Consider the following 11,106-nt stretch of genomic DNA (forward strand, 5'->3'; position numbering starts at 1 on the left):
GCAGAATTTGAATGAATGTAGTGTGCGGGTCCAAAATCTTAGAAATTGCCTGACATTTAGGTTTGGAGTTGTTTCAGTTTTTTCACTTCGTCATATTTACAAACTGGTTTTGGAATCAGAAATCAAGGGTAATGGGTTTTTTCAACAATTGCTCATGTTTGGTAACAAGAATTCTTGTAATATCTCAACGTTATCATTTACGGTATACGATTCTTCAAAATTTTGGTACAGATTTTAACAAGAATCTTGGAAGTTTACAGACTAGATTTCCTTTTGCGGACCACTTGAACTCATGTGGCGGCCCAGATCTGGCTCCTGAGCCTCGAGTTTGACACCTTTGCTGTAGACTCATATTTCCAGTACATGTCACTACCTTCTTATTCTCTGTACCCTAATTTTTCTTTTTTTCTCGGGGGAGGAACCAATCCCCCAGATCCCGAATCCCAAAATCTCAAAACCTTCAAATGAAAGAGTCTCGATCGCAAGAAGCCGATGTCCTACTTGAGCTTGTAAAGTCATATTAGATGGAAAGACGAACTATGAAATTCTCGGACGAGGGTGCAGCTCCTCACGTCCTACGAAACTCCAGTCGCGGACCGACTGCTTTGCCCCCGAGCGACGCGGCTGAGAGATTTCCTGCTCGTGGCTCGGAGAACTCCAAGTCCTGGAGTCCGTTATGACAGCGATATCTACGCGGATTAAAGCTGCAGATGACTTTCAAGATGCTCTCATTAGTCGACGTGAGCGGAAAGATAAAAATAAAGGAACGTGTTGACAATAAAAAAATAGCCAAGTGGTCAAATTGTGATGTGAAAATGAAGGAAAGAATACTTGAAAAATATTTTGCTCGGCTAATTTGTACTCCGGAATGTCCAATCCGCAGAAACTAGTGTGCAAACCTCTGGAGAAATTTTTAAATGTCGATTGAAGACCAAGTTCTACACAGCTTTGGGTTAAGACCACCTAGTATGCAATTGGGCTGTTGTCCGGCCTACCATCCTGACATCTGAATTTTGGCCTGTTTGACTGCCGCTTCTCCCCCGCCCTGTCATCAAATGGACTTTAATCTTAAATCGTAAAAAAATGTATCATATGACGTGAGTCATGTTGTCCATGTGGCATCCAGTGCACTGATCATTGCTCAATCAGTGATCCAATGTCAAGAGTTCTTCAGTTTCCCTTGAAACGGGCACCCTCATATCTCATTCAGGGTCCCCTGCGGGACTGGCACCAGGCATGCTGGGGCGGGGGCCAGGGCAGGTGCTGACACATTTGTGCTTGTTTCCGGTCTGGTCGCGTCAAAATCCGACCGCAGATCATGCATACCTTTGACGCACTAGATTACATCTTCGTTGGATAATGATTTGACTTTGATGACATCAGGTTGCGGTCTGGTTTCAGGAACTGGAGCTCATATTTTCAAAGGATTAGAAAATCTGAGGTTAGCTGTACTGAGGAGATGAGAGAGTAACAAAACCCTTGACGTTTCCGATGTCTTTGGTTGAAATGATCAAAATGATTGGTGAGCATTCCGGCAAAGAGCATCTTTGGTGAGTTTACAACTGGTCGCCGGCTCACAGGCCAATCTGCATCAACTCATTTCCTGGGATAATCCTAAACCGTAGCGATGAGCACCAAGTCCCAGAAGATTTCGGGAGCGTACGGTAGAGCTTTTGATTATTGTGCCGCTTCATTACGACCACATGGCGGAACGCAATCAAGAGTCCACAGTGGCCTGATATTGCCTGGCGAACAGTCCTTTTGTATGTCTTTCCGGGCCCTTAATTTGGCAGGTGACCAACCCGCGCGATGTCATCACCGATGCTAATGCTACAGCTAGGGTCGGCTTTACAGTACAGAGAGGCACTTTCACTTTAATTTTTCTTTTTACATGTTCAGTCAGAGAACTTCATTAGAATCACATCTGTTTGAAATTCCCCTTCCATCAAAATCTGTTTTCTGATGTGCAACGCGTAACATACTTTGGGTCAAAATCAGTCCGTGACATGGTTTGAGTTCTGAATCTATACGGTTTGGCATACGAGTGCAAAAGGATTGGCTTGGAAGACCCCCTTGCATGCCACCGGAACAGAGACGCTTGGCGGTTTATTATGTTCGCTAGCCCTTGAGTTGACGAACAAGCTAGCAAAAGTTAGCACCTCGCTGTGAATTTTTGCGTGAGTTAGTCCAATTAACAGAAAAATTAACCGTTTATGACGCATAAAATCAGCAGCGTACCTCTTCCTGTCAGTAGGGAGAGTAAAGGAACTGGATTGACGGGTGACGGGCTCGTCTCCAGGAAGCCGAAGACAGTCTTGCTGCCAGAAGGCGGGTTTTATTTTTCATGATTTTAGAGCCACAAAAAACATATATATTTATCGTGATATTTTTTTTTTCAAGTATACTATGGAAAAATGTGTTCCTCGCCGGCACATTGTGTCTGTTTCGCAGCACAACTTAGCCAGATGCGGGCACACTGACGCCCCCGAATTGGGAGGAGGATATCAATGCGTCCAAAATGGATGTTCATGAGTATAAATAACCACACAAACACTTGCGAGGGACGAGAGTCTGAACGTTTTTTTGTTTGTTTTTTTTTAAACACGGAAGCACACGGTCTCCAGCAACGAGCTGCTGCTCAGCCTACTTCTACTTCCTAGTTTACCTGACACCGCCCCCCTCTACTCTTAAAGGGGTACACTCATATTTACAATTAGAACACGCACCCGCGACTTTATATCTGCGGGCGTGACTGATCACACCCGTACATTTTTTTAAATGTGAGTGAGTGCTTTTATATTAAAATGGCTTACATGGACCACACCGTACAAAACCTTATATGCGTTACTTCCTGTGTAATGTTTCATTTGAAAGGCTAGCAATTTGATACACACTTTTGAAATCACGTATTTGCTGAATGTAGTTTCAACCATATGTTATTATTAATCATTAACGCTGCATCCTAATGAGGAGAAACAATGTAGAACATGGATGGATGGATGGATGGATGGATGGATATTCACCTACGTGATGAAAATTCTTTGGGACAGAGGTTCTCAAACTTATCGCACCAAGTACCACCTCAAAATATCATCATGGTAAATCTCAAATCCCATCATAATGATCAACATTAAAATACAGTAATGTAGTAGGACTAAGTGTCCATTAAAAAAAGAGTTTAAATACAGGTGAAAACAAGGATTGAAATAAAATATATTATGCATAAAAGTTACAGAATCAAAAATCATGTTTGAACGATTAAAATCAGAAGCAAACAAATATAGTAGCTGGTGTACTTGAAAAGTGCATATTAAAAAAAAAATGCATATTGCTAGATTAAAAAAATGAAACAGGCTATAGTCATCTTTACAAGCTTCATTGTAATACGTTTGAATGTGGTTGTCATTTTAAATGTCGTACATTTGATTTGTATTTAATCAATTTATTATTTCGTGCAACACTAGGACGACGCCCACGTGGCATTCGCGGAGAGCCGCTGGCACAACGGACAAATAAAACATTCCGAAAGCGCCACGGCGCATCCCGACTCCGGCCTTGCGGCCGGTCTATTCCGGGCGCACGTGAAACCAATACCCGCTTCCACTTTTAGGCCCCCACAGATCCGCTTTCGCCCCCCTAGGGCGACAAATTCTGGCAGCCGCCACGCCCCCGCGCCCCGACACCTCGTTTGTGACCCCAAAAGACTTCAGTACACAAACCCCAGTGAACCAAAAAGTCACTTGTTCACACTTGAGCCATTTTTGACTTTTTTGAGACCAGTATGAGGACCACCCGTGAAGGATGGCGGAGAACCAATCGGAAACTGCCGTGGTTTATTGAACACCAAGTCCGGCCAATCAGAGTTGAATCCCCGTGGTTGACTGTACCTTGTTCATTTGTGTGTACGGTTTTTTTTTGTCATTTTTGCAATCATGCGGTACTTCGGCTTACGGGTTTAGGTGCAACAATTAATCGATTAACAGTCAATATGATTTAACGGGCGCGTACACGGCCCATCGCACTATCAAATCTGCACAGTCGAGCACGAAAAATCACGCGCATAAAATTTGTTACGAGTAGAAATACATAGATGTTGAAAAACGTTACTTGTTTTGCGTAGCATTGACCAATGTTCCCTCTAAGCCGCGCCACTGCGCACTTGTCGCGCACATGAAAACCGATCTAGCGCAGTGAACCACAGCCTGACGTTGTTTTTAACACGGAAGCACGCGGTCGCTTAACAACGAGCTGCTGCTCGGCCTACTTCTACTTCCTAGTTTACCTGACACCGCCCCCCTCCGCTCTTAAAGGGGTAAACTCATAATTACAAACAGAACACACCCCTGCAACTTTGTATCTGCGGGCGTGACTGGTGGACCACACCCGTAACTCGATATCCGCGGGCATGACTGACCACACCCGTACATATTTCAAATGTGAGTGACTGGATTAATCAACAACCGTTTTGCTAATCTTTCAGAATGCTTTCTTAATTTAAAATTGTCCACATCATTGGCTTTCATCCTCGCAACAGTAAATATTCTCAAATTTCTGTAATTTTCCATGAAAGCAGACTGATTACATACAATAATGGCATAATTAAATAGAAAATGGTTTCGTAAAAATACAAAAATTGATGGAAGGGGACATTTAAACGTTATAATGTGGCTATTTTTGAAGCTGTATGTGAGGTTTCCTGTTATTAGCATTAGCATTAAGCTCGCAGAGGTTATGTGGGCGTTTGATATCCTCTATGTTTCATGTTTTTATGATAAACTGCAACTTGGAGAACTGTTCACTGATTCCATCTGCCAAGTGAGTTGAGTCGATGCCCACATGCAGCGCTTGCATCTCAAGTTTTTGCTCTTGAGTCAAAGCAAAAAAAAAAAAAAAAATGTCCAAGCAGGGTCCGCTCCTATCTCAAGGCCCGACAAACGGACTTTGGCCAATAAAGGCCTTTCTGAATCTCAAGAAGAAGCGCTTCAAGTTTCCCCCAAGAGAAAGAGTCGTCTTACCCTGGAGATGGTCAGCGGCATGTTGAAGTCCTTCCCGCCCTGGAGCCGGAACCCCCAAGGTCCGGGCCCGGGTAGCGACACAGTGTACGCGCTCATGTTCCAAGCGTGGGGTGGGGAAAAGGTTCCTTTTTGTAGGGTGACAGCCTTTTTTTTTGGGTGGGTATTTGGGGTTGTCTTGGTTCAGGGGTCTACGAGGGCCAGAGCGGCGGTACACGAGGGAGGGCCGGGGGCCTCTGAGGGCAGAAGAAGAAGGAGAAGAAGATGTGAACACAATGAAGACGTGCGAGGAGGAAGAAGACGAGAAGAAAGACGAGGACTCGCCTGCTCGGACGAGCTGAAGTGACAGGCTAAGAATAGACCCAGATAGCCGGGTGGCAGGGGGGGGGGGGTCCGAACAAGTGGGGGGGGGGGTGGACTTATATGGCATGAAAGGGGACACCCGCCACAGCAAGCTCGCTGTGATTCACCAACGCTAATATAGAGTCGGTTGACTCTTCTAGAACCCCCCCACGGACCCCCGGACCCCCCTTTAGGGTCCCCAGCCCCCCCCCGCCGGGATGCGTCTTCGTCATTTTGAGGCGATCGTAAAACAACAAAAAGGTTACGCGCAAATTGAAGGCGGCCCGTGGCAAAAGGTCACAAGGCCTATTAGTCAGAGGTTGACGGTTTCATTCCCGTCGTGTTGAATTATCACCGCTCTGCCGTGCCTTCTAGTATTTCAAAAGAAAAGGGCCCGACCGACGTATCGGAGGGTTTATTTTATTTTTTTTTAAAAAAGACGCATTAACATTATGGTTATTGTTGTCATCGTGCATATTTGCTTGGCGGACTAAAAACTTACTTTCGCTAAACTTAAAACGGAGTCCCACAGGGCGCCCTTCTAGCTACCTTCCCTTTTCGGTCTATTTTCTCTGGTCTGTGAACATTCCTAGACTTTTCCATCCATTTTCTCTTTCGCACGGGTTGCGGGCATGCTGGGGCATCTTCCAGCTATCAGGAGGCAGGACGTAGGGGTCAACCCTGGACTGGTCGCCAGCCAATCGGCAGGCACACACATGAATCGGACTCTCATTCACACCGACGGGCAATTAAATCTTCAATTAACCTACCATTGATGTTTTGGCGATGTGGGAGGAAAACGGAGTACGCAGAGAAAACATGCAAACTCCACACAGGCGTGGCCGGGATTCGAACCCCGGTCCTCAGAACTGCAAGGCAGACGCTTTACCAACTGTTCTGAACATTACAATATAAAACAAAAAAAAATGCAATGCAGCTGATTTTTGTCTGTTAAAGTGCTTCAGCAACTGCGATTCTCCTTGCGAGGTCGTGAGAGGTGCAACAATCGACAACGATTAATTGACAACTCTTAAAAAAAAAAAAAAAAAAAAAAAAAAAAAAAAAAAATCATAAAAATCAACTGTTTTGATCATCGATTGATCATTTATTGACACCGATGAACTTGAAATTGTGCAAATCCTTGGAATTTTACCATCTCAACAGTACATATCCTCAGATTTCTGGACAGCTCCAGTCAAGCTGAAAAAAAAATTTGGGGAAAGTTTTTATGATTTTTTTGCACCGTGGAAAGTCTCAGGTCAGTCTTTTATGCCAAATAATTAACAGCTTATGAATCAAATCTTACAAACTTTTAATACTGTGAATTAAATATCAGATATTGATCAAAGTAAGTACCTTTAAATTGAATACCGTCGTCATTGTCCAAAATTCAGGGAAGGAAACATTAAAAATACATTTTCACATGAAATTGCTTTACACGACAAATGGCAAATTCACAAAATGCAAAAGTAAAAATGGTATTTAAGAAAAAAAAAACATATGTTAAGATTAGACAAATACATATTTTTTAAGACTGATTCCGATATTGAGCAGCGTAAAAGTCCCCCCAAAACTAATGAATCTCCAAAATACATGTACAAAAAATATATATAAAGACTGAAACTTGCCCCAAACTTTGTAGTTTTTTTTTTTTAATATTATTATTAAAAACAAAACAGCAAAAACTAGTAGATTTTTTTAATGTATATTTGTTTTGTATTGCAATGTACTAACTGTGTAAAAAAAAAAAAAAAAAAAAAAAATCTGCTGATATTTACCAATTTGAAAAGAATTCCGCTGGGGCTGTGTTATAATTATTGATATGATCTGGTAAAGGCGGGATGGTGGTACAGCTGGAAAACGTTGCCCTCATAGTTCTGAAGTCCCGGGTTCGATCCCGGACCTGCCTGTGTGGAGTTTGCGTGTTCTCCCAGTGCCTGGGTGGGTTTCCTCCCACATCCCCAAAACATGCAACATTAATTGGACACATTAAAAATTGGCCCTAGGTGTGATTGTGAGTGGGGCTGTTTGTGTCTATGTGCCGTGCGATTGGCTGGCGACCGGTTCAGGGTGTACCCCGCCTCCTGCCCGTTGACAGATGGTATCGGCTCCAGCACTCCCCGCGACCCTCGTGAGGATCAGCGGCTAAGAAAATGGAAGATCTGGTTAAAATGCCAGCTTCAAGACAAGTTTGACAACAAAGGCACCTATTTTAAATGTGGGCGGCACGGTGATTCAGTTGGTAAAGCGTTGGCCTCACAGTTCTGAGGTCCCGGGGGTTCAATCCCGGACACGCCTGTGTGGAGTTTGCATGTTCTCCCCGTGCCTGCGTGGCTTTTCTCCCACATTCCAAAAAGATGAAACATTAATTGGACACTCTAAATTGCCCCTAGGTGTGATTGTGAGTGCAGCTGTTGGTCTCAATGTGCCTGCGATTGGCTGGCGACCAATTTAGGGTGTGCCCCGCCTCCTGCCCGTTGACAGCGGGGATACGCTCCAGCAGTCCCCGCGACCCTTGGGAGGATAAGCGGCTAAGAAAATGGACAGATGGACATTTTAATGTCATTTTTCCCTTCTCAAACCTTAAGCTGATGGACAACAGTCAACTTGCTAAAAAAAAAAAATGCTGCTCCAATGATGTCATTTAGTTTTTAAAAAAAATCATATTTTGTAGAGAAACAGTTGAATCTAAAAGCCAAGCGCGCTTGTTATGCGTTTTGCAAACAAGATTTTTTTTTTTTTTTTTGTCAACGAGCCACTACAAAGCAATAATGCCCGTCAACTTAATGGCTTTTTATTTTGGCAAGCTTTAACAACAGGTGTGCGCATGCACAAGCACACACACACACACGCGCAACAGTATGCGGTTAGCATGCCGCATTCGGATGTCTTCTGTCAGACACAAATCAAAAATAAAATGTTACTATATTTAAAAGTCGATCTCTGTAACGTAGAAGTTCTCCCGAACAATTCTTTGCAGAACCTGCGTTGTGTTATCTACGGTGTCTGTGTGTGTATGCGTGCGCGCGTAACCCCGCTAATATGACCACCAGCGTCAGCGTCTAAGTTTAGACACTTTTGTCACAGGCATGAATGCCGCCGACGCAGCCTGGATCAGGGATGCTGGACCCGGGCCCGGGCCCGGGCGGGACGCAAGGGGCCTGATCCTTGGTGGGGGATGCTTTTGACGACCCGAATGTGTACGGGGAGGGAGCGGAAGAAAAAGTCCTTTAAAAATTGAACAGGGGCATATAAATAGCCTCCATGGGGTTATCTCTAAAGTTTGAAATAAAACTTTTATTACATATGGCAACATGTTAAAAGAATCATATTTAAACGTTTGTTTGCAGTTTAAACGTTTGTTTGCAATATGCTCCAAAAAACATTTTAATCTATGGATTTTAAAAAAAATAAATAAATAAAAATCAAGAGGTGCAGCAATTAATCAAGTAATTGACAAATCCATCCATTTTTTTTTTTTGCACCTTATCCTCACGAGGGTCGCGGGGAGTGCTGGAGCGGGGTACACCCTGAACTGGTTGCCAGCCAATTGCAAGGCACATGGAGACAACCAGCTGCACTCACAAATCACACCTAAGGGCAATTTTTCCTCCCAGAGTACTCAGAGAAAAGTCAGGCGGGCACGGGGGGGACATGCAAACTCCACGGAGGCGGGTCGGGATTTGAACCGTGGTCGTGAGAACTGAGGGGCAGACGCTCTAACCAAAGGGTGTTGAACTTATTTTTGTCATACCCCACATTGTAGATACAGTTTCTTTCAGATGTCCGCTATGACAATGACAATAAAATCCATCCATCCATTATCTTAGCCGCTTATGCTCACGAGGGTCGCGGGAATGCTGCAGCCTATCCCAGGTGTCAGCGGGCAGGAGGCGGGGTACACCCTGAACTGGTTGCCAGCGAAAAATCTTTAACCGGCTCGTCATATTTCCATTCATCCATCCATTTTCTTTGTCGCTTACCCTCACGAGGGTCACGGGGAGTGCTGGAGCCTATCTCAGCTGTCAATGGGCAGCAGGCGGGCGGGGTACACCCTGAACTGGTTGCCAGCCAATCGCAGGGCACATAGAGACGAACAGTTGCACTCGCAATCACACCTTGGGGCAATTTTTAATGTGTCCAATTAATGATGCATTTTTTTGGGGAAGTGGGAGGAAACTGGAGTGCCCACCTGGAGAAAACCTACGCAGGCACGGGGAGAACACGCAAACTCCACACAGGCGGAGCCGGGATCGAACGCGGGTCCTCAGAACTGTGAGGACAACGCTTTACCAACTGATCATGGTGGTGTCTATACAAATGCACTAACAATATTGCTCAACAACTACTTTTATAATCTAATAATTATTCACAGGCCTTCAATAACTGAAAACTATATGAAACCTCAGAATTTCAGCCCGTGTTGAATCAAAATAACTGCTTGTACTTTTTTTTTTTTTTGGGGGGGGGGTTTGCTGATTTTCAGATGGACCAAGTCAATAATTGAATCATAATCATTTTTTTTGTGCATGTTGTACACTTTCAGCGTGTAAATAATGTCCTGTTTTTAATCATCGCAATTGAGGAGTAAGGAGTAAAAATTACTGATTAAAGTAATCGTTACTTATCACCCTCCCCCTCCAAAATAATTTGAATTTTGTTGCAAATAGAGCGGTATCCCACCACTTTTTTCCTCTTTGTTTTCATATCAACATATAATTATAGTTTGAAAGTAATTTAAATTGATGAGGTAACAATTTTGGACCGGCTGCCACTTTTACGCTGTGCTTTTATTTGCTATTTAAGGCTTCCAAAGCACTGTTTGAATATACGAGTCAATAAAGTTCATACATTAATTAGTTCTTCATGGAATATTATTTTAATTCATTTATTGATAATGTTGTTTCATCCTGTAAAGGGCCCTTGAGTTATAAAAACTTATCTTGATTTATCTTATTCGAAAAGGACCTGTTGCCACCGTCTCCGCCCATCGGAGACGTAACGCGATGTGAATCAGGCGAACGGGCGACATCAAATGTCCCTCAGACGCGATGACGTCAGAGAGAACCTTTGTTGGATTCACGTCACGGTTAGTGCCGGCGGTGATGAAGATAAGGGGATTATCAGCGCCAACAGAACGAGACGAAGCGGAAGTAGAAACAAGTGGCAAAGTACCTGCGAGTCTTGTGCCGCCATTGCGGCTTCGCGTCTGCGCGACGGAACACCTGTTGTGGAGTTCGTGGAGTTTGTCCCGCGGGGAAGCAGCTCTGCCGGGCGGGCAGGAGGGGCTCCCTCCCCGGCTGTGGGCGGGTAGCGACAGCGGGATGGGGGGGATTTCTTCTTCTGTGGTGGTTTATACTTCTTGTTCTTCTTCACTGGTGCGATTGATTAGCGGGCTTTTGATTTAAAGGCGCAGTCATAGCCGGAAGTCACGTGAGGACCCCATTGCGTTTTAAAATAGATATGAATATCAACAAATAACGTATTTGGTTAAACTACTTGGGGAATCTGAAAAGAATAGCATTGCAGTATGACAGGAACGATGGTGAAAAGGACATTGATAACTGCATTCCTCGCAGCGCTCCCGATCCATCCATCCATCCATTTTTTCGCCGCTTATCCTCACAAGGGTCACGGGGAGTGCTGGAACCTATCCCAGCTGTCAACGAGCAGGAGGCGGGGTACACCCTGAACTGGTCGCCAGCCAATCGCATGGCACATCGAGACAATTAATCACGGGGAGACTTTTCAG

At 44.3% G+C, this 11,106-nt stretch overlaps 1 protein-coding gene across 3 annotated transcripts in view; it reads right to left on the reverse strand.

Moving 5' to 3' along the window:
• Nucleotides 1-10,741, reverse strand: part of LOC133509471 (LIM domain-binding protein 3-like) — a 38,180-nt gene extending 27,439 nt beyond the window's left edge. For 2 of the 3 annotated variants that reach the window (XM_061836496.1, XM_061836495.1), the window contains exons 1-2: nucleotides 10,530-10,740; nucleotides 5,016-5,248 (exon numbers count right to left, since the gene is read on the reverse strand). In XM_061836496.1, coding sequence (XP_061692480.1) covers nucleotides 5,016-5,111 — 96 coding nt within the window. In that variant the 5' untranslated portion in view covers nucleotides 5,112-5,248; nucleotides 10,530-10,740. Of the gene's footprint in view, nucleotides 1-5,015; nucleotides 5,249-10,529 lie in introns of all 3 variants that reach the window. The other variant, XM_061836497.1, reaches the window with a different exon arrangement.
• Between the last annotated feature and the right edge of the window lie 365 nt (nucleotides 10,742-11,106).

Source organism: Syngnathoides biaculeatus, chromosome 12, assembly GCF_019802595.1.
Source record: "Syngnathoides biaculeatus isolate LvHL_M chromosome 12, ASM1980259v1, whole genome shotgun sequence".
Lineage (NCBI taxonomy): Eukaryota > Metazoa > Chordata > Actinopteri > Syngnathiformes > Syngnathidae > Syngnathoides > Syngnathoides biaculeatus.